The following is a 24,529-nucleotide window of genomic DNA, read 5'->3' on the forward strand; positions in this document are numbered from 1 at the left end:
TATGTTTTTTTTAATTTGTTGATGCTTGCCTTGTGACCTAAAATGTGGTCTATTCTGGAGAATGTTGCATGCACATTGGAGAAGAAGGTGCTTTTTGGGGGTGCATTAGCCTACAGATATCTATGACGTCGAGTTGGTTTATTGTGTGGTTTAATTCTTCAGTATCTCTGTTGAGTTTTTTTTTTTTCCTGGTAGTTCTATCTTTTCTTGAGAGGGATGTATTGAAGTCTCCAAGTTCTACAGTAGTGTTGTCTATTTCCTTTTTCAGTTTTGTTAATGTTTGTTTTATGTAACAACAATTTTGCAGATCTTTAATTTGGTGCATAGATATTTATTATTGTTATGTCCTCTTGTTCTATTGACCCTTTTAGCATTATGTAGTGATATTCCTTGTCCTTTGTGATGGTTTTAACATTGACATTTATTTTATCAGAGATTAGTATTCCTACTCGTGTTTTTTTTCTGGTTGCCATTTGCTTGGTATATTTTTCTCCACCCTTTTATGTTTAGTCTTTATTTATCTTCATTTTTCAGTTGTGTCTCTTTTTCCTGCAATGCTGGTTTTGTTTTTACAAACTCTCTTAGGTTCTTCCTTTCTGGGAATATCTTGATCTCTCCTTCATTTTTGATGGATAATTTTTCTGGGTACAATATTCTTGGTTGACATTTGTGTTCTTTGAATGTTTGATATATGTCCTTCCACTCTTCTTGCTTGCATGGTTTCTGTTGATAAATCGGCACTTAATCTTATCTGCTCTCCCTTATAGGTTACTCTTTGTTTCTCCCTTGCGGCTTTCAGGATTCTCTCCTTATCTTTGGTTCTGGCAAATTTAACTATGATATGCCTTGATGTTTTTCTTTTGGGGTCTAGTCTATATGTTGTTCCCTGAGTTTCTTGAATATATGTTCTCTCATTCTTCATTATGCCTGGGAAGTTTTCCTCTAGTAATTCTTCCACAACTTTTTCAGTGCCTTTACTTGCTTCTTCCTTTTCTGGGATTCCAATCATGTACATGTTATTTCTCTTGATAATGCCCCACATTAGTCTTAAGTTTTCTTCTTTTTCTGTCTGCTTTTTGCTCTAGCAGATCAGTGGTAAGAGTTCTGTCTTCAGTTTCACTGGTTCTGTGTTCCATCTCTTCAACTCTGCTCATCTGTCCCTCTATCATGTTCACAGCCTCTGAAACATCGAACCTTATGTTTTGGATAGTGGTTTCTTGTTTTTCCAGTGCCTCTAATGCCTCGTTTGCTTTCTCTGCGTTGTTCTGTGTGTTTTTTTTAGTTCTTCCTGTTTTTTCCTTGTAGTATCCTGTAATTTGTCAACTTTGTCTTTTATCCATTGAATATATTCAATCATTCTTCTTTTAAATTCAGTGTCAGAAAATTCCATCAGACTTTCTGGATTTAGGAAATCCACTGATACTCTGTCACCCTTTGGGGTTGACATTTTGCTTTGCTTTTGTGTGGGATAGCTTGCTTTCTTCAAGACATTGATATGTTCTTGATCTGAAGACAATCCTCTAGAGATCAGTTGGGCACCTACCCCACTTGTGTGTTTCTCTGAACTTCTGACTTCAGGGAAATGTCAGTTCAGAGCCTGTGAGAGCAATCTCTTGTTGGTCTTCTTGTTAGTAAGACAGGTCAAGGTTCTCCTGATTAAAGACAAGTTGATTGACCAAACGGGTAGGCACTGGCATTGAGCAAAATGGGGTGAGACAGGCACAGGGTTGGGATGATTGCAAGGGCAGGTCAAACTCTTGGGGGACCTCACTCGGACCTCAGCTGTCTGGGTATGCTCATGATTTGGGTTCCTACTCAAATTCCAGCTGTCTGTTTCCCACCAAGTGGTTTTCACTCAGGGGTCCCTGCCCGGTGGCACTTATGCAATTGCCCAAATGCAACAGCCCCTGTCCCAAGCAGGGTCCTGGGTCCAATGGTACCCAAAAAGTCAAAGTCAAATTCCTATTGACCCACTAGCCTCTGGCTGGTCTGCAGAGTCCACAAAAGTTCAGACAGATTACCACTGGATGGCTTGTTCCTGGGCAGTCAACGTGACCCAAGAGAGCTCAGACTAATTCCCCACCAGTGGGCAGGCCCTTGGGTGCTCTCCCAGGTAATCAGCAGTGCCCCAGAAAACCCAGTCAGGACCCTATCAGCCTTTCCCCTGCCAGATTAGTACCACAGCAGCTCGGCTGTTGGCTCTGGGTGATGGTTGGATATGCAGCATGGCTTTCTTGCAGCTCCAAAATGAACTGCTGCCACAAAAGTTCTGATTTGAAAGCCTACTGTCCACAGCTCATCACATTGGTTGGTCTCTGTGTACCATGAAGGACTCTCTAGTGGCCCTTGAGTGCCACTGGGTTTGCTTGGGGGGCAAAAGGGGGAGGAATGTGGTTGTGGAGCTGGGGGGTGGGGGGAGAGGGAGACAGCACAGGAGTTTAGTGGGAGGGGTGTGTGGGAGCACGGGGCTGGGGTGGTTTGGGGGGAACACGGGTCTAGGACACTACCACTGGGAGGCAGGGGTTGGGGCTTAGGTGCCTCTGCGGGTTTATGTGGTGGCAGGCTGCATGGTGGGGGTCATGCGGCAGTGGGTTGCAGGTGGGTCACGCTCTGGTGGGCCGTCGCTCCTCTGGGGTCACACGGCAGCTGGGGTTGGTTGCTCCTCAGTGTCACGCGGCGGCCAGTGTTTGCTCCTGTGGGGTCACATGGTGGCCAGCAGGTGGATGCTCCTCTGGGGTCTCATGGAGCCTGGGGGGCAGTCTGTTGCTCCTCTAGAGTCACATGGTGACAGGTGGTTGCTCCCTACTTATTCCTGGTGGATGGGTTCCACAGTGGCTTGGCTGGTGTCTTTTGGCTGGGACTCAGCTGTCCTGTATGTGGTTCAAATTCCACCTGCGCTGTTTTAGGAGCTGCTTTCTTTGCACTTCTTCAGCTGTTTGGTGTTATTGTTAGGTGTCATCAAGTTGCCTATCACTCACAGTGACTCTATGAATGACAGATCTGAAGCCAGCTCTATCCTGTACTATCTTCATGAACTCTGTCATGCTCTGTAGTCACTGTGTCATTCATCTCATTAAGGTCTTGTTCTCTTCTTCTGACCTTCCATCTTTCTGACCATAATGTCTTTTTCCAAGGACTGCTTTCTTCTGAGAAAATGCCCAAAGTAGATGAGATAAAATTTCACCATTCTTACCTCAAAGGAACACTCTGGTTACACTTCCTTCAAGACAGATTTGTTTATTCTTTAAGAAATCCATTGCATATTCACAAATCTTTGCCAACTCAACAATTCAGAGGTATCCATTCTTCTGTCATTCTTATCCATTGTCCAACTTTCAAATGTATAGGAAGCAACTGGAAAGGCCATGGTGTTGATCAGGTGCCCCTTAGTTTTCAAGCTGACATCCTTGCTCTTTAGAACTTTGAACTTTGGAGCAGTCCATGACAGTAGATTTTCTCAATGCCACACATCTCTTGATTTCTTGACTATTACCTTGTGTGTTGATTGTGGATCTAAGTAAAATGAAATTGTTGAAATGAAATTATAAAATGAAATATTTTTTCCCATCTATCATGATGTTGCCTACACTGGTCCAGTGGTGAGAATTCTTATTTCCTTTATGTTGAGGTATAACCAGCATTGAAGGCTGTAGTCAGTTGTTTAGGAAGAGTAATTTCCAACTAAATGGATATGCAAATTATCATTAACTTTTTATTTTTAAGCTATTTTCTAAGAGTCTAGAGCCCAAACGGAAGCCATTGTCCTCAAGTAGATTTGGACTCATACCTACCCTATTATATGAGCCTTGAAGGGCATATACTAGTAAACACAGTATTGGTAGTTTAACTAATTTATGTTCTCAAAGGTAATATGAAATTTAATGAAAGCATTTGACTTTTTCTTAGTTGGAATTAGGTTTACGAAAAATAAAAGCAAACAAAACCACAAACAAAAATCACCTAAATCTGTTACCATCAAGTTATTCTGATTCATAGTGACGCTTTAGAGTAAAATAAAATTGCCCTGTAGAATATTCAAGGCTGTAATCTTTTATGAGTCTTGGTGGTATAGTGCATTATAATATTGGGTAACTAATAAAAAAGTTTAGAACAATAAAAAAATCTTTTCAATCTGTATGCAGAACAGATCATTCGGGAAGTCAGGTTTTATGAGAGGAATGTGGCATCAGGATTGGAGGAAGACTCATCAACAACCTACAATATGCAGATGACACAGCCTTGCTTACTGAAACTAAAGAAGACCAGGCGTGCTTGCTACAGAAGATCAAGGACTGTAGTCTTCAATACAGATTGAAGTTCACCATCAAGAAGACAAAGGTTCTCACCACTGGGCCAATTGACAGCAGCATGATAGAGAAGAGATTGAGGTTGTTAACAATTATAGCTTTTCAGACTCCACAATCAACACTCTTAACACCAGCAGTCAGGAAACCAAAAAACAAATTGTCTTGGGAAAATCTGATGTCAGGGACCTCTCTAGAGTGTGGAAAAGCAACTATGTCAATCTAGAGACTAAGGTGAACTTAATCCAGGCCATGGTCTTCACAATTACTTTTTAGGCTTCAGAGAGTTGGACAATGACTAAGGATGATAGAAGAAGAATCAATGCCTTTATATTGTGGCACTGGAGAAGAGTTTTGAACATATCATGGACTGTCAAGAGAACAAATAAGTCTGTTTTGGAGAGGGTGAAACCAAGTTTCTCTTTGGAGGCTAGGATTTTGATGCTCCATCTCACATACTTTGGGCATCCAGGAGAGACCAGTCCTAGGAGAGGGACATCATGCTTGGAAAGGTGGAGGGACAGAGAATGAGAGGAAGACCACCGATGAGATGGATTGATTTAGTGCCTGGGATAATGAGGGTAAGCGTGTTAGAGACAGTAAAATTGGCACAGGATAGAGCAGGTTTCAGGGCTATTATACATAGTGTCACTATGAGTCACAGGCGAGTCAACAGCACATAACAACAACATGGGATATTAGAAAACTCTTTACAAACATAAAAAATAATTGATTCTTATTCAGTCTTCCTTATTCATTGTCTAACTCTCAGATGCTTAGGAAGTCATGGAAAATACCATAGCTTGGACAAAGCTGATTTTAATTTTTAAACTGATATCTTTGCTCTTTAGGATTTGGAGAGGTCTTTGACAGCAGATATTTTCAATTAAACATGCCTTTTAATTTTTGGTTTTTACTTATACTATAAAGGATATTGACTTCAAATCTAATAAAATGAAATTCTTGATAAAATTTTCTTTATGGGGAGTTTACACAGGTATCAGATTGACTACATTTGTAAAAAGAAACATTAAAGAAACAGTCAAAACTAGATCAGGGATTGACTATGGAACACATTACCAACTAATATGAAAGCTCAAAATGAAATTGAAGAAACAACTTGCAGGAGCAAAAATACTCCCTTGAGTGTATCTAAAATAATGAAAAAAATCTTAAGAATAAATTTGACTCACTGAATAATAATAACCAAACACCAAACAAGTTATAGAATGACATTAAGAATACCATCCACGGCTCTCTGCTCGTTGTTGATCCAGAGTGCCCTCTCTTTTCGTGCAGCCTCAGCCACATCCCTGAGACACAATGGTGAAGGATTTGGCTGCATTGGGCACCTGGTTACCAGGGCTGCTTTTAACTTTAGCAAAGTGGATGTGGGCTTCATCAATGATCCCTTCGTTGACCTCAACTACATGGTCTATATGTTCCAATATGATTCCACCCATGGCAAGTTCAACGACACTGTCAAGGCTGAGAATGGGAAGCTGATCATCAATGGGAAAGCCATCACTATCTTCCAGGAGTGAAAGCCCTGGTGCTGCTGGTGCTGAGTATGTTGTGGAGTCCATTGGTGTCTTCACAATCTTGGAGAAGGCTGGGGCTCACTTGAAGGGTGATGCCAAATGGGTAATCATCTCTGCTCCTTCTGCTGATGCCCCCATGTTTGTGATGGCTATGAACCATGAAAAGTATAACAACTCTCCCAAGATAGTCAACAATGCCTCCTGCACCACCAACTGCTTGGCTCCCGCGGCCAAGGTCATCCATGAGAACTTCTGCATTGTAGAGGGACTCGTGACCACAGTCCATGCCATCACTGCCACCCAGAAGACTGTGGATGGCCCCTCTGGAAAGCTGTGGCTTGATGGCCATGGAGCTTCCCAGAACATCATCCCTGCATGTACTGGCACTGCCAAGGCCATGGGCAAGGTCATTCCTGAACTTAATGGGAAATTTACCGGCATGGCTTTCCATGTCTCCACCCCCAATGTGGACCTGACCTGCCATCTGGAGAAAGCTGCTAAATGTGATGACCCTCAAGGGCATCCTGGGATACACTGAAGATCACGTTGTCTCCTGTAACTTTAATGGTGACACCACTCTTCCACCTTTGATGCTGGAGTTGCCATTGCCCTGACTGATCACTTTGTCAAACTCATTTCCTGGTATGACAATGAATTTGGTTACAGCAACTGGGTGATCGACCTGATGGTTGGTTCACAGGGCCTGCAAAGAGTAAGAGCCCTTTGGACCACCAGCCCCAGCAATAGCACTAGAAGAGGGAGAAAGACCCTCAGCTGCTGGGGAGTCCTTGCCCCATCTTTATCCTCCCACACACTGAGAATCTCACGTCCTTGACACAGTTTCCATCCAATCACCCTGAGAAAGGGGAGAGCCCATTTTGTCAAGTGCCATCAATAAAGTACACTGTACTCAGCCAAAAAAAGAAAAAAAAAAAAGAATTCCATCCATGATGAAAGATAAACAAATGATAAAGAATGAAGAGACCAAGATCTTGAAAATTACACTGGAATGTAATTGACATTCTGCTGCCAGTGCTTCAGGTTCTCCTCAGTCTCAACAAACAGGGTTGGGTCATCTGCATAACTCAGATGAGTCTACCTCAATTCCTGATGCCACATTTCTCCTCATAGCGCCTGACCTCCCAGATAATCTGTTCCTCATATATTGATTAGAAAGGAATGGATTTTGGACAAATCTCTGGCGTACAATCTTTTCAGTTTTGAACCATGCAGTGTTTCCTTGCTCATATGTTGTTTCATAAAATTCTTCTGTGTTAGTCAATTCCTTTTGGTACATTGACTCTGTATACTCCTTCCATCTTCTTTCAATATTTCTTGGATCATTTAATATTCTTCCTAAAGCATCCTTAAATATTGTAAGTCATGGCTTGAATTAGTTTTTCACTTTCCTTTTTAAAAATTTTTATTAGTTTCAATGAACATGTACAGAGATTTTGGATTTCCACTCATTCATTGTTGCACTTTTCTCCCCGCCCACCCCCCTCACCCTCAGTTCTCTCTTCTCCTTGAAAAGCAAAAGAAAAACTCCCCAAGTATACTCCACTCTGCAACCCTCATTCCGAACTCTTATGATAATCATAATGCCCTAAAATATGTTACTTTTAGACTGTTCTCTCTCTCATAGCTTAAGAAATGCTTAGAGGGTTTGACCTTTTTTTTTTTTTTACTGCATCCGCACATTTCATTGTAACTCCACATAAACATATTTGTTCTGGTTCTTTCTGTCTGGGTATTTATTGGGTCCCCTTTTTTAGAAACGTTGCTTTGTTTTTTCATTATGACTGAAGCAAACTGCTGCTTTCTTGACATTATGTGAGTCTTTTTAGTATATGTTAGGTTGTTATAACTATATATTGATCTAATGTATGGCAATGCTTTGTGAAGGACATATATATTTCCGCTCCCTCTTTGTCCAGACAGCAGTGTTTCCCCAAAAGTACCTCATTGTCAAGTCAAGAAGCCTGCTCTTCCCTTCCAGAACTGGTGTCTTCACCTCAGTCAAGCAGTACTGTTTTCTTCAGGTTGCGCTAAAGAGTCCCGGTGGTGTAGATAAACAGCAGTGCTTCCCCCACAATATCTGAATGGGAAACCAGAAAGCCTATTGTTCCCTTCTAGAACTGGTGTCTCCACCTTGCTTGAGCTGTCCCAGTCCCTTCCACTTGAGCTTAAGGGGTCTTGCATGCTATAGCTAGACAACAGTGTTTCCCCCAAAGTACCTTGGACACAGTGTATCTTCCTACCATGCAGCACGTCTTCCTAAAGTCTATTTTATCAGAGATTAGTACTGCTGCTCCTATTTTCTTGTAGATTCCATTTTCTTGGTATATATTTTCCCCTTTCTTTTATTTTTAGTCTGCCTTTTGCCTCAGTTTTTAGATGTGTCTCTCATAGGCAACATATTGATGTGATTTATCTTTTTTACCCATTCGGCTACTCCTTTTCTCTTAGCCAATGCATTTACGCCATTTGTATTGAGTATGATTATTGGCAATTTCTATCTCATTGTTGCTAAATTTCTGTGTTTCCTTGTCTGCTATTCCTGATTACTTTGGTCTATCTATTTTCCTTTGCTTTCTCTGTGTGAAGGACCTCCCTTAGTATTTCATGTAGAGTTGGTCTTTCTTTCATGAATTCCTGAAGTTCCTGCTTTTCTGGAAATGACCTAATTTCTCCTTCAATATTTAATGGACATCTTTGCTGGGTATAAAATACTGGGCTGGTGATTTTGGACTTTTTTAGCCTTCTGTATATGCCACCCCATTGTGTTCTTGCTCGCATGGTTTCTGCAGAGAAGTCACAACTTAGTCTACTTTCCTAGTTCTCTTTTGTTAATTACTGCTTTTCCTTTGTTGCTTTTAATATTCTGTCCTTGTCCTTGATTTTGGAAACCTTTACTATAATATGTTTTGGTGTTTTTCTATTATGCTGCTTGGAATTTTCTGAGCTTCTTGAATGTGGATTTCCTCATTTTCTGACCCCTGGAAAGTGTCCTGCTAGTATGTCTTTCACAATTTTCCTCAGTGCTTTCCCTTCCCCCTCCTACTGTTCTGGAATTTTGATTATACATATGATGTTCCCTTTGATGTTAACCTACATGATTCTAATTTTTTCTTTCTGCCTACTCTGTGTTTTTTTTTTTCTAGTAAGTTTTAATTTAGTTTCTTTTGTTCTAGCTCAATGATTCTCTGTTCCATCTCATCTATTCTGCTTTTTTGCACCTCCAGCATATTGAAAAGTCCTGTTATATCAATCTTGATATTCTGGATTGCGTTTCTTTTGGTGCTAGTACATGTTGGTTTTACCCTACTGTCTTATAATAATTTTTACATTATTATACATCATGATTTATAGGTTCAACTCTTCCATCTTTTTCAGTACCAGCTTACATCACTCCACATAGATATATTTCTTCTGCCTCACTGTCTTTGGAATATTGATTGGATCTGTGATCTGATATGCAATCTGATCTGCTTATTTAGAAGACAACCTTTGTTTCATTTTTTTATAATGATTGAATTTGCCTACTGCTTCCTTGACATTATGTGAAGTTCTTCTCAGTGTGTGTGAGGCAGTTTCTATTATGTCTGCATAGATTGTTGTCAATTTCTTCTGTTTATGATGTTATTGATAGAGTTGCAGACTTTTGTGCTGTCCTTAATTCAGTTTATAAATGGCAATCTTCTCTGCTTGTCCTTTGTGGTCAGCTCTATTAACTTTTTTTTTGGCAGTCTTCCAGTTATCTTCTGAGAGGCAGGTAACTGTGGTCTCTCCATAAGCCCAGCTAAAGTGACTCTAGTTTTTCTGTTCTGTCCAGTAGTTTGACGGGAGGAGGCAGATTCCCTAGGAATAGACAAAATCACAGGAATGTTGCCAGGGAGATTTTGCTCTCCAAATTCCAGTGGATGTTGGCAGATGACCCATGCATCTGTCTTTTCTCCTATTACTGGTTTTGTTGTTGTTAAGTCCAGTCGAGTCGCAAGTGACTCATAGCGACCCTATGAATGAAAGTCCTGGACATCTCCTGTATAACTTTCATCCTTTCTCCAGGTTCATAGGGTTTCCAGAAGCAAGCTATTGTAGAAGTGGATGCCACTCCTGCTTCCAAGCTTGTTTTAATCTGGGAGCTTCACCAAACACTGTCCACCATGGGTAACCATTCTTGCATTTGATTCACCAGTGTTGCAGTGTTTGGCTTCAGAGCAACTATGAGTTACCTCTGTACAGCAAGTGGACATACCAGGGTTACACGACCTAGAAGAATGTTTCACCAAAAAAAAGTAAAGGCAGGCCTGAGGGCTGCAGAGCAGAGTTATCCACCTTTGGTTTGGGAGCATGGCTTTCTGTACACTAGGCCAACTGTGTTCTTTCTTTCTATGTTGCTACTGGTTTGGAGGGAGCTATTCTCATTTTAGCAAAGAAAGATACAGGAAAGTGTCAAATCTCCATTTTAATATTATTTTGAAATTAATTTGAGATAAACTTAGGATTGTATTTTGGCTTTGGTGGGCTTAAGTTTCCTAAGTTTCAATTTGAACTTTCATATGAGTAATTTATGCTTTATTCTGTATTCAACTCCTTGCTTTGATTTGACTAATGGCAAAAATGAACTTTCAGGAGGGGTCAGTCCTTGAAAATTGAATGCATGTTGGGAATGGTGGAGGATCAGTAAAAGAGAGGAAGACACCCAATAGTGTGCTTATGTATTTTAGAGATGGTGAGAATGACTTAGGAGAAAGTAAGGTTCAGATATGTTGTTTACACGGTTGCTAAAAATTATAGAAGGCTTGACAGCACCCAACAACAGCAACAACAACAATATATATGAACTCTTATGGGAAAGAAATAACTTCATCTTTAGGAAAAAGATCCTAATATTTCAGAGAGCTGGCATAAAATATAATGTGTAAGAGTGAATTAAAATTTATAATAAACTTCTTTTTTTATAATTATGTCTTCTCAATGCTGGAAAATAAATTATGAAACTTCGGGTAGAGTAATAAAATGCAAAATTTAAACAAATGTTATCTGTGAATTATAAATGTTTGCAAATACTATGTTGGAAGTTGTTTTAACATGTAACTAACCTATAACAAAGGGAAATTCAGTCTTGATTAAAATATGGAAATAAAATCACTTTTCATTCTGATTTTATACAGAACACAATTATGAGTCATATTTGTACAAAACAAAGTTCTACCTCCAGCACAATCAGAGAGTGCTGTAAAATGACAATTCCAGATCGTGAAGAGTGTATCATTTACATGTATAAAGATGAGCCACCAAAGAACTTATCTGGAATAGATGCAAAATTTATGGACAACAAAGATGTATGTGAACACCGAGATGCTGACCGAAAGAGCTTCATGACTGAGTAATGTAATTTTATATTAAAATACATAAGAAAAATACAAAATGACAAAAAATTACTTACATTGGATATATGTGCTATATTAACAATAACAAAATTATTATAGACTCCTAAACTTGCAAATATTTTCCTATACTTTTTAGAAAATATACCTGTTTTATTATGGTTTTTATTAATGCTTATTGAAGTAATGACTAACATTATATAACTGGTACACCTATATAAAAGACACATTATCACTCTGGAGGTTTGAATCCACCAATGGCTCTGAGAGGGAAAGATAGGCAATCTTCTGTGTGATGTACAGCTTCTGAAACCCAGTGGAGGGTCATTTATGAGTCGGTTCTAACTCCACGGCAATGAATTCAGTTAAAAATTCAAATTTCAAGTATTTCTTGTGGACTCACAAATTTTCAAAATGAGTTATTTTATTTCTATTATTCTTATTTATAGTTAAGAAAACGGAGACACAGATTGGTTAAGTAATTTTCTCAAAGTCACTACACTCCAGTAGTGAAGTCAAGAACTAAAGGCAGTATAGCTTCAGAACCTTGCTTTTGTAACTTACTTGCTGTGTTGCTTCTCGTGAGTCATGGATATTAAATCACATGACACTAAACAAGTTGGTAGATGCTATGTGCTTGATTTGTACCAGACCTACACAACATGATAAAGGGGAGTACTTTTTATCATCATCATCATCATCATCTTTGTCTGTGTGAGGACTAATAAAAGGCTTTCTATGGACTAAGAGAAAAGAAAAAGAAAAGATAGCAAGATTTGGCAGTTTGCTCGTTCTCTAATACAGAAAATATTTACACATAATAGGTTTCTTTATGAATACTCAAGGAGACATCAAGATCTTTCTATACCAGAGCTTTTAAGAATTGCTGAAGAGTATGAGAAGCTTTGGGGAGATTGTTGTGGAAAAGAAAACCCTTCAGATTGCTACAGCCATGTGGTAAGACCTATTATCATGGACTGAAAACATTAAAACAATTTTAAAATTATAGAAAAGTCTTAATATAGGTAAGGAGTAGAACTGGTAAATAACTAAGCTTGATTCACTTTATATTCATAGTGGTTGATCATTATGGAGACCACCATCATGAGTTTAGTTTACATCTAATATTTTGAATTGTTTCAGTGTATATCGATCATGAAATTACTTTCCATCTAATACCTTATATATACTTGTTTTGTTTTTATACTCAGTATTTTATTCAGTCTGCTGGGATTTTATGTGATGATATAAGTGGTGTTGTATGCTGTTGAGTCAGAACCAACTCATTGCTGACCCTCAAGTGGGGTTTCAGAGGCTGAGGATTGCACTGGAAGAGTAGTAGTAGTTTGTGGATTTGAACTACATGCTATGAGGTTGGCAGTGCAACTCCTTACCCAGTAAGCCACCAATGCTCTCTCTCTATTATAGAAGTACTAAATGATGATTGAGGGAGCCCTGGTGACCCAATGGGTAAAGAGTTGCACTATCAGGATTGGTGGAAGAATCATCAACAACCTGCGTTATGCAGATGACACAACCCTGCTTGCTGAAACGGAGGAGAACCTGAGGTGCTTGCTGCAGAAGATCAAGGACTACAGCCTCCTATATGGAGTGAAGCTGAACATCAAGAAAACAAAGATTCTAACCACTGGGCCAATTGGCAACATCAGCATGGATGGTGAAGAGATTGAGATAGCTAACAGTTTTAATTTACTTGGCTCCACAGTTGACACTCTTGGTAACAGCAGCCAGAAAATCAGGAGACGAATTGCATTGGGAAAGTCGGCTGTGAGGGACCTCTCAAGAGCACTGAAGAGCAACGATGTCAGGCTGGAGACTAAGGTGTGCCTGATCAGGGCTATAGTCTTTGCAATTATGTACTATGCATCAGAGAGTTGGACAATGAATAGGGCTGATAGAAAGAGGATTGATACCTTTGAGCTGTGGTGCTGGAGAAGAGTGTTGAATATACCATGGACTGCTAGGAGAACAAACAGGTTTGTCCTGGAGAGGGTGAAGCCAGAGTGTTCCCTGGAGTCAAGGATTCTGAAGCTTCATCTGACATATTTTGGGCATGTTGCAAGGAGGGACTGGTCCTTGGAAAGGGACGTCATGTTTGGCAGAGTGGAGGGTAAGTGAAGGAGAGGAAGACCTTTGGTGAGATGGATCGATTCTGTGACTGGAGCGTTGGGAATAAGTGCGTTTGAGATGGCTAGATTGGCACAGGATAGAACAGCATTTAGAGCTCTTGTACATAGGGTCGCTATGAGTCGCAAGCTACTCGATGGCGCGTAACAACAACAACAACAACAACTACCAATCCTAAGGCAGATGATTTTAATTGGTTTCAACTTGGTGAGATACAACAATTAAGAACACAAAATGATTATTGCAGATGATTAGAAGCTTAAAACGTACCTAGAAAAGTAAAACTCTAATTAGATTACTGAAGAAAAGCTCTATTTAACACCATTACATTCTTTTCTGTGTACATATGTGTTTTAAATGCAAAATCAGAATAATGTTTTCTTAGGAAATATTTATAATTATTAAATATCATACAAAATTTTACTTCATTATATAGACTTCAAAATATATTTCGAAGTATTGTTGTGTGGCTTCTTTGGAATCTCTGGTGGCCTACTATGCAGAAAGTTGTGCTGCCAATCCAAATGTGGACAGTTTAAACCCACCAGTTCTTCCTTGGGAGAAAAACAGGCAGTCTCTTCCTGTGCAATACATTGCTTCTGAAAACCCGCTGGAGAGTCAATGATGAATGGCTTCTGACTTGATGGCCAGGAGTGAACTTTTGATGTTACAGCTTATCATTGTGATGGCTGTTAGATGTCACAGAGTCAACTCTTACACACATCAATTCTGTGAACAACATATTGAAGTCTTACCTATCTTGCACGGTCTTCACAATCTCTGCTGGACTCACATCCTCTGTTGCAAACATTATGTTAATCCATTTCTTTAGGGTTTCTCTCTTTTCTGGTTTTCCAACTTCTGGCTACAATGTTTTTCTCCAGGGACTTCTATTGATAACATGATTGAATCATTACCTAGCCTGTTGAGTGGGAACTTACTCATGGCTGACGTAGCAGCAAGATTTTGGGGACTGTAAATTGTGCAGAAGGAGGTTGCCTATCTTTTCCCAGTGGAGCCACTAGTGGATTCCAACTGCCAGAAAGGCACTGGTTTTAGGTTGGCAATGCAACTCAATATGAACTACGTCACTAGAGCTGATTCTTCATAATGATGTAAAAGAACTGCTCTCTTATTATGTGTTCAACATTTTGAAAACATATTGTTTTTTAATTTTCTAGGCCACCATAAAGTTGGTATTGAATTAATCCTTATTGCAATTTTTGCCTCTTAGGATAAATTATCAGAAGAGAAACTATTGGACAAAATACATAGCCTCATGAAAAAATATTTGACACAAATTACTGAGTGACTTTCCAGAGTGTGTTGACCACAGTAGCATTTGAGAATGTGCATTTTACCTCCACCTTCTCAAAGCTGCAGGTGGGAAATTTGCTAGATATATGTGTAAAAATGCTGACTTTTTTCTTAAGGAAAAAATTATTTGTTTTCAAATTTTCAAATGTTCAATTTTTCTCATCAAATCTTGGATATTGTATTTTCAAAAGTTCTATTAACAATTTGTTCATGTTTATTACTCTTTCTTACTGAAGTAGATGTGTTTTAAAATCAGTTCATAACTACTCCTTCATATACAATAGAAATTAATGATTTTAGTTTCTGATTTTATTTTTATTTCCTTTGCTATATGTTGCTTTTCCTTTATTTTAAAATTATCTCCCAGTTGTCATAAAATCAACTTTCAGACCGTATTATTATAATTTAGACTTAGATAAAGGTGTAAGTAGATCTGATTTGAGTTTCATTTCCTATTCTGACACTGAGGAAGCTTTTTTAAGCCATTGTTCATATTAATAAAATAAAGATTAATATAAAATACATTATTATGAAAATAATCTGCAATTTTTTGTCATTAAATTTTTAGCTTTCTAAAAATTTGAGTGAACATTTACAGAGAAAATGAATATCCTGTTCAATAATGCCAGATATATTTTGTTTCATAATATTGAGTACAATACTCACAATGCAGTCTTCAACTTACTTACTGCTTGTATTTTTTATTTCCATTCATCCATCCTTCAAATTCCTTCCTGCCTTGTGAGCTTTATCTCTGCATCTTTTCAAATGGACCACACTGCTAGAATTTATTTGTTATTTTTTAAACTGAGAAATAATTTGTCCCATAGTGTGAATCCACTAGTGTTGAACTCTGTCTCTGAAAACTACTTGATGGTGGTGGTGATGATGTTAGGTGTCATCTAATCAGTTATGACTCAGATCTAAACCTTTCCCATCTTCACAGTATCCTCCATGCTCACGCCAATTGTTGTAGTCCCTGTGTCAATCTACCTTGTTAAGGCTCTTCTCTCTCACAGAAGCTCTTTCTTTCTCAGTATGATGTCTCTCTACAAGGACAGATTCCTCCCAAAAATATGCCCAAATTAATTAAGATGAAGTTACATCATCCTTCTTCCCTCTAAGGAACACTCTGACTTCACTTCCTCCAAGACAAATTTGCTTATTCTTTTGACAATCTACAGAATATTTAGTAATCTTCTCCACATAACATCTTAAAGGCATTAAGTATTCTTTAACTTGCCCAATTCATTGCCCAATTTCAATTTGCATACGAAGTAACTGAAAATACCACCACAGCTTGTATCAAGTGTATCTTAGTCTTTAAATGGCTATTCTTCTTTAGCACTTTGGAGAGGTCCTGACCAGCAGATTTTCCCAATGCAACATGCGTTTTAAACACTTGACTCCTACTGCCATAGGAGCAGAGTAGGTGTTTGAGAAGAGTATCGAACTTACCATGGACCACCAGGAGAACAAATATGCCTGTCTTAGAGAAGGTGAAGCCAGGCTTCTCCTTGGAGGCAAGGATTTTGAAGCTCCGTCTCATATACTTCGGTTATGTGACCAGAAGGAACCGGTCCTTGAAGAAGGATATCATGCTCAGAAGGATGGAGGAACAGCACAGGAGAGGAAGATCCCTGATGAGATGGACTGAAACAGTAACTGGGGCAATGGGATTAGGTGTGTTGAAGTCAGTGAAACTGGGCCAGAATAGGGCTGGATCAGAATCAAAGCTGTTGCATATAGGGTTGTGATGAATCACAGGTGACTCAATGGCAAATAACAACGACAATTACCATGGATATTGATTATGAATTTAATTGAACACTTAGTAAACGTCCAATTCCATGTCCTGTGAGAGAGGATTCATCAATAATTTGAAGATAACTGTGTGAAATTAATGTTAGTAGAAACTGAATCGGTGGGAGGAGGTTTTATCTGAGATTTTCAGTTTTGATTCTGATCGAAGAAAAGAAAGGATAAAATAGAGATCAACACAAATAACAGTGCTTTGTGGCAATACTCACTAGGTGGAACATTCTGGGCAAGTCAACCTAACTTCAAAGTTAAACTTAATATTTCTTTTACTTAAAAATAAAGTTCACAGCTGCCCCTTCAGAGTGAAAATTCAATATAGTTATTTTCAGTGTAAGATTTGAATTATGTTTTGTAAACTGAAAAGCTATAGAAAAATATATAAGACAATGATAACAATGAAATTCATATTTGAATTTATGCAAAAACATATCTCTATTATATAGATAGGGAGCTCTGGTGATGTAGTCTGTAAGGAGTTGTGCCTGCCTGGTGATTGGAATCCACCAGAAGCTCTTCAGAAGAAAGGTGGAAAATTTCCTCATCTGTGATTTACAACCTCTAAAAGTCTGCTAGAGGTTGAGCTATGAGTCTGTTCTGTCTCGATGGCTAAGAGAATAAGAGTTTATCTATTATTAAAAAGACTTGTCTTGTATACACACATGTAAAATATATTCCATTTTAATAAGATGTGGATGATATCTATGGTGAACATAGTGTATAAATAAATAAAGATGCTTGACAAGTCAGCATGAAGCTTGTGCATTCATCTTGGATAAAATACTCATAAGCATGATTGTTCTTATGTTCAGGAAGAAAAATTCAATGAGACAACTGAGAAAAGCCTCCAGATGGTAAATCAAGAATGTGCACGTTTTCAGAATTTGGGGAAGGATGACTTGAAATACCAGTAAGTTGTTTACAAAAGCAGGTTAATTGTGACTAGGATAAATAGGGTCTCATCTAGAGTAAAACAAACAAACAAACAAACAAACAACTCAATCTTTGAGCTACTGGCAGTTTATAAACCCTAAAAGAAATAAAAACACAGGCAAAAGACAGGGATAGACATTGAGTTGTCACATTAACCCATCCCTAGAACTGAGGATCAAATGAAAGGTCATGCAAGTAATAAAGAAATGAAGTTACGACTCTGGACAAATTGCTTTTCTGATACTTTAGTTTCTGTTTGCATTTGCCTTTCTTAACATCAAATTGCATTCAGATTTCCCTGAATCCTTCCACCAGGATGGAACAAGCTGGTGGTTGTTACAGTTTCCTGGGAGACAGTTGTTCAGGATCTAGTCCCATTTTAATAGTTTGTAAAATTAATACTGAACTTGCTTACTTCCTGCATATCTTATTAGTGTTTTCATAAATATTGATGGTTAATAACAGGTTTATTTAACTTTTCTCAATTATCACTTTTTAGAAATTTATTATTAATTTCAATGAGAATTTTCAGAGACTTTGTATTTCCATTCATTCATTTTTGCACTTTTCTCCCCTCCCAACTCCCCCCAACCCCCTAGTATACTACCCTCTTGGAAATGTAAAAGAAAAATTCTTTCATTGCTTTCCAAACCCTCCCTCAGGTCCACTCCACTATGCAGCCTTCACTCTGGACTTCTGTTATGACAAAAATACCTAATCACATATACCTTTTAAACAGTTTTCTCCCTAATCTGTTTCAATGCAATATACATTATTGAACCCAACTTACTCAGTCTCCCCCCAAACCTGATGTCAGTCCTGTTTTACAGCAGTGGCACCATGCAACATATGTCCTTTTGTGACTTCACTCAACATAATGTCCTCCAGGGTCACCCATTTTGAATAGTATTGCATGAGCTCCTTGTTTTTCAATGCAGCTTGTATTCCCTTTTGTGAATATACCACAGCTTCTCTACCCATTCGTTTGTTGATGGCCATTTGGGTTATTTCCAACTCCTTGCTATTGTGAACAAAGGTGTGATAAACATGGGTGTGCATATATCTGCTTGGATGTCAACTGTGGTCTCTTTGGGGTATATTCCCAGCAGTGGAATTCCTGGGTCAAATGGTATCTTTATTTGCAACTTTTTGAGAAAGCACCATACCGCCTTCCACAGTGGTTGCACCATTTTACTCTCCCACCAACAGTGAATAAGGGTTCCAGTTTCTCCACAAACTCGCCAGCATTTTTTGCTTGCTGTTCTGTTAAATTTTGCTATTCTGACTGGGGTGAGATGATATCTCATAGTTGTTTTAAATAAATTTTCATTTTAATGAAGAATTTATTAAAAGAAAACATAACCATTAGCAAAAAAGAAAAAGATAGTTAAAAAGATGTATTTTCACTGTTTCTGCCAACTAGTTTATTAGTTGAAAATTCTTTACAACATGAAAGCATTGTATTTTCTCCTAAAATGTCTGTTTAGTACCCAAAAGATTTCAAGCAGGATTTTATAGACTAGCCAAAGTATTTACTGCCAAGACATTCCATGTTCACAGCCAAATGTGAGAGTTTGTGAGATTACCATGAGATTAAACAGAAAGTCAAAATATAGAGTGCATGATGCAGGAAAATGGGAGGTGAGCAGACACTTCTCTACCATTTAATTAACACTGAGGCTCACATTGGATTTATATTGGCTGTGTATAACTATGATGAGTTATAGGTCCAAGTAGCTGGACAACGGAACATTCATTGAGAATCATAGAAAAATGTTCTTTCAGCTACCTTGTCAAACTCACTAAGATGGCCCCCCAGCTTTCTACTGAAGAGTTGACCATGCTCAGCGAAGACGTTGCATCAGTTTTGGACATGTGCTGTGCTCAGAGTGAGAAGTTTGCCTGCGTTGACAATTTGGTAAGCATGTCTCATATATTTGATTTTCCTTAAAAGATACTGGCAACGGAAGAAAATCTATGCAATAACAACTTTGAGAAATTAATGACAGATAAGGCTGCCCATTTTTTTACAGTTACTTATTGATTGGGAGAGGGGTAGGTGGACAAGAGTCTGAAAAAGAGACAGAACAATCAAGGAATTCTAGAGCCCAGGTTGTTGCAAATCCTTAGTCACTTCTGTCTATATGATACATGACAATTAAATTAATTTACATTAAAAAAAGATAGATTGGAAATGGGAGCTCTGGTATCCTAGTGGCAAGAAGCTGAGCTGCAAAGGTGCATGGTTTGAATCCACCAAATTGTCCACTGGAGAAGGAAGGGTAATCTCCTCCTTTGTCAGTGGGATCCAGCTTGATGATACACAAAAAGGGGGGAAATATGTTGGCAGTCATTGGTTTATTGGGATAACAGCCTTTCTCCTTTCCATCTCTCGTCATTCATTTTCAACGTCATCAAGCAAAGAGCATGACATTTTTTCCTTTGGCTCACTTCATCAAAATCTTAAGAAGCAGTAAAGAGTATCTCAGATATTTTCATGTGAATGTTCAAATAATCTTTCTTATTTTTGTACATATAAAATAATTTGGAAAATAATATAACTATTTCTACATTATTTCAAAACTATATAGGAAACATTCTAATAAAAAAAAGAGAAAGTTATAAATTCCCTTTCCTCCTTTACTAGAGGAATAAAATAGTTACTGCTAGCCCATTAACTGCTGAGTTTAGCTCCTTAGTGTTTGGACGGGAAGAGCGTGACAGACTCCCAAGGAGAATAAGCTCAAGCTTCATAGTGTTTCATTAACACATTTAGTGACTGTCTCAGTTGTCAGCTCTTGGTTACAACTTCACTATATGTAAACTATATGTTCTTGTTTTGATCAATCAGTTGTTTTGATAAATCAAACAGACTATAAAACTGACTTGACTTTAATGTTATCATAAAACTATCAGAAACCCAGCCTCTCACTTACTTTGTAGAGTGTGTAGTTATGGTGTTTGTGAAGGTATGTGGGTTTGGCTTTTTTCTTTTCAGTAAAATGAAGAGTGGTTGTAAAGTAATCTGACTATTCATCTAACTCCAAAACACCAGCCTAACTTTAAAATAATATCTGAGTTCTTTTGTTGGTCCAGATGAATTCAGTCCTTGGAGAGTTATGTGGAGTAAATAAAAATCAAACTATCAACGCTGCTATAAACCAGTGCTGTACATCCAGCTTTGCTTTCAGAAGACACTGCTTTGAGGAATTAGAAGGTGATAAAACATACGTGCCTCCTTCGACTTCTCAAGGTTTATTTACCTTTCATGCAGACTTGTGTCAGGCACAAAATGGAGTACTCCAGGAAAAGAAGAACAGGTACAAATATCCTCCTCCATTTGTCTTTTTCTTCAGCTTGAAGTCAAATCATGAACTGGTGAGGTTTGTTGTAATGGATATGTGTTTTTAGTGCCACAACTCCTGTTTTCTCCTTTCAGATAGCCCAATCTCTCTCATTTGAGAAAATGTTTATTGGCCTTGTAAAAAAAAAAACCAAAAAAAAACCCCTCTATGTGATACTTTCCTTTGCTAAATACTAGAGAGAGTGAAGCCAGGCTGCTCCTTGGAGGCAAGGATTCTTAAACTTTGTCTGACATACTCCAGGCTCCAGGCATGTTACAAGGAGTCCTTGGAGAAGGACATCATGCTTGGAAGGGTGGAGGGACTGAGAAAGAGAGAGAGATCATTGATGAGATGGACTGATGCACTGACTGGGGTAATAAGGGTAGGTGTGTCAGAGACAATAAAGTTGGCACATGATTGAGGAAATTTCAGGGCTGTTGTACATAGGGTCACTATGAGTTGCAAGCAACTCAATGGCACATAACAACAAATAGGTTGGAGGGCTTCCCAGACTATGATGTGTAAAGTGATCAAGGACAGTCAGTAGAATGGCTCAAGCACAGGTTCACTATGTGTGTTCCCCACAGAATGATGCAGGTGTTTGCTTTGAGAATCTCCCTTACATTTGGAAAAAAGCAGAGATCCCAAAAGAATCAGAATTTTACTTTATTTTCTTGGACAGTGCTATATTAATGCCAAGAAACAAGACCTAGTTTTGTTTTTTTATTTAGGCAATGTCTCCACCAAGTGGCATGGAAACAACATTCAAGAAAGGGGGCTGGAGTTTGTTTTATATTTAATTTTTTATTGTTGTCATCATGGGATTAGAACTGACTCATAACTTGACTTTCCAGTGGGTTTTCAAAAGCTGTAAATTGCACCAGTGAAGATTTTTCACCCTTCTCCTATGGAGCAACTAGTGAATTTGAGCTGCATTCCCTTAGGTTTGCAAAGTAGCTTCTTACTGCTAGACAACTAGAGTGCCCTTTAAAAATATTGAATGTAGTTAAATACTCTATAGCACTATGCATAATGATGGCGCTCTGGTGGCATAGTCACCAGTCGTAAGTTGCACTGTGAATCCAAAGGCAGCATATCCCCAAAAGTTCAAATTCACTACTGGGGAAAGATGAGTAATCTCCTCCTATTATGGTTTGCAGCCTTAGAGGCCTATGGAGGTTAGCTAATAAGGACTTATACATGCTCATATTTTATGATTCTGTTGTGATTCTCTAAAACATGATACCATGGACCTATCCCAAAGCTTTAAAAGCAAAGTTTCAGGAGAATCTCTCACAAAAGTAATATTTTGACTCTTTTTTGTTGTTATGTGCCCTCAAGTCACATGTAACTCATAGTGACCCTATGTACGATAGTTCTGAATCTTGTCCTATCCTGAGCCAATCTAATTGTCTCTGATACCCGCATCCCCATTATCTCAGTCACTGAGTCAATCTATCTCATCCAGAGTCTTCCTCTCCTGCACTGATCCCCAAGCCTTCTTAGTATGATGTTCTCTCCAAGGAAATGAGATTTTAACATGTGTGATTATGTGACAAGTTTTGAAGGTGTTTCTGTCTTGGTCACTGATTCTGTGTGATGACATTTCTGGGATGCAGGTTTCTTGTTGACTTAGTGAAGCTGAACCCTCAACATACAGATCAGGAGCTTCGGTTACTGCTTACACATTTCACTAATGTGGTGGAGACATGCTGCAAAGCAGAGGAGCCTGAAGCCTGCTTCAATGAGGAGGTAGCAACATTTCTTTTCCATGAAAATTCAACTGGTAATGCTGGTGATATGAAATAAAAGAGAACTCCCTTTCAGACCCCGCTTCCTTCCCTTGCAATGTCAACAAGGTCTACATTTGAGAACATAATTAAAATGCAGGCATCTCTCAGGTAGGCCTTTGGCACTGTCTCCTTGGTAACAGACTACATAGTGTAGGAAAAGATGTCAGGAAGACCTTGGTCTCGTTCCCAGAATTCTTGGTCATGTAACTTAAACAGAGCTGCAGTTCAATATCCATAAATGAGGGTGATGGCAATTACTTTTGAATGCTACCATTTATCTTTATAATGTTCTGATTAGAATCACCTCGTATCTTCATAAAACACATTTTCAAATGAACTTGTAAAGCACATTAGCTACAAAAGGAAGAGAAGGCAGACATAAGGCAGTGGAGCCCTTCATGGTTGTGACTACTTCCCCTTCCCATGCCTTGTCTCAATAGCTGTTAGCTGAGAACACGTGTGTGTGTGTGTGAAGTCAGGGAGGGGAAGTTCAGGGTAGTAGAGGAGTAAGGAGGAGAGAAACATCCGCTGTTGGTTCTTACTGTAGCGGCTATGGAATCTGGAGTAGGGGTGATCCAAGAAACCTCAGTTACTTCTGAATGCTGCTCCAGTGGATTTCCACACTTCTTTTCCCCAGAAACGTCCACTGTCCTTGAAATTCACTCAAAATTAATACAAACAAGCTACAGCAACACTCATGCACACATGTGCACACATGGTTTTAATTCTGCTTTATGAGGCTCTGCCTTCCTAAATGAGTATTCTTCTGCAGGAATTTTAAAATATATTATTTGTACCTTTACAGTACATTTTAACTTAATTAAAGTGCATAAATCTCTACCTAACATTTTTCTCCTGAGTATGTATGTGGAGACCCTAAAAAGGTAGATATGATGTTGTTGTTGTTATGTGCCGTCGAGTCGTTTGCGACTCATAGCGACCGTATGTACAACAGCCCTAAACCCTGCTCTATCCTGAACCAATCGCACTGCCTCTGACACACCCATCCCGATTACCCCAGTCACTGAACCAATCCACCTCATAGAGGGTCTTCCCCTCCTGCGCTGTCCCTCCAACCTACCAAGCATGATGTCCCTCTCCAAAGACCTGTCCCTCCTTACAACATGTCCAAAGTATGTCAGACGAAGCCCCAGAATCCTTGCCTCCAAGGAGCAGCCTGGTTTAACCCTCTCTAGGGTGGATCTGTTTGTTTTCTTGGCAGTCCATGGTACATTCAATACTCTTCTCCAGCACCACAGCTCAAAGGCATCAATTCTCCTTCTATCCTCCCTAGTCATTGCCCAACTCTCTGATGCATAACGTGATTGCAAAGACCATGGCCTGTATCAGACGCACCTTAGTCTCCAGAGAGACACCGTTGCTCTTGAGTACTTTAGAGAGGTCCCTAACAGCAGACTTTCCCATCACAATATGTAACAACAGCAGATCTTATGTACATGTTAAAAAAACCTTAAAGCCAAAAACAATTAAAAATAACAAATCTACAACCACCTTTGGGGATCTTTTCTCAAGCTCCCAAGGAGAATTTTTATCATGTACTTGTAAAATTTATGAGTGACTTGACTTTAAAAAATTCATCTCTAAATACATCTCTAAAATACATCTCTAAATTTAATAAAATTTTCTTTTTATATATTTTTTCCTTTCTCTCTCAGGGTCCAAAACTAGAAGCCAAAAGCCAAGCTACTTCAGAAACATAAAGTTAAAAGCACCAAAGGTAACATCTCCACTCTCCACCAAATGAGGAGTGTATTTGCAGCTTATTTGATCTCTCTGCCTGCCCACCTCCCTTATGCTTCAATGTTAATTTCTGTTTATCCCTCTCAACAGCCGCATGGTAACCAGTTCTCTGTCTCTCTGACACTGCACTCAGTTGTCTGTACTGGAAAGTTGATCACAACTCTGGATATTGATAGT

At 38.8% G+C, this 24,529-nt stretch overlaps 1 protein-coding gene and 1 pseudogene across 1 annotated transcript in view; both read left to right on the forward strand.

The window, feature by feature from the left end:
* Positions 1-24,312, forward strand: part of AFM (afamin) — a 41,087-nt gene extending 16,775 nt beyond the window's left edge. The window contains exons 8-14 of the mRNA XM_006898463.1: positions 11,023-11,237; positions 12,063-12,195; positions 17,334-17,431; positions 19,240-19,372; positions 20,551-20,774; positions 22,418-22,550; positions 24,268-24,312. Of these exons, the coding sequence (XP_006898525.1) occupies positions 11,023-11,237; positions 12,063-12,195; positions 17,334-17,431; positions 19,240-19,372; positions 20,551-20,774; positions 22,418-22,550; positions 24,268-24,312 (981 nt within the window). The remainder of the gene's footprint in view (positions 1-11,022; positions 11,238-12,062; positions 12,196-17,333; positions 17,432-19,239; positions 19,373-20,550; positions 20,775-22,417; positions 22,551-24,267) is intronic.
* LOC102847803 lies at positions 5,642-7,947 on the forward strand (annotated as a pseudogene).
* Positions 24,313-24,529: the final 217 nt, after the last annotated feature.

Source organism: Elephantulus edwardii, unplaced genomic scaffold (assembly GCF_000299155.1).
Source record: "Elephantulus edwardii isolate Elephantulus edwardi_28Jun2011 unplaced genomic scaffold, EleEdw1.0 scaffold00230, whole genome shotgun sequence".
NCBI lineage: Eukaryota > Metazoa > Chordata > Mammalia > Macroscelidea > Macroscelididae > Elephantulus > Elephantulus edwardii.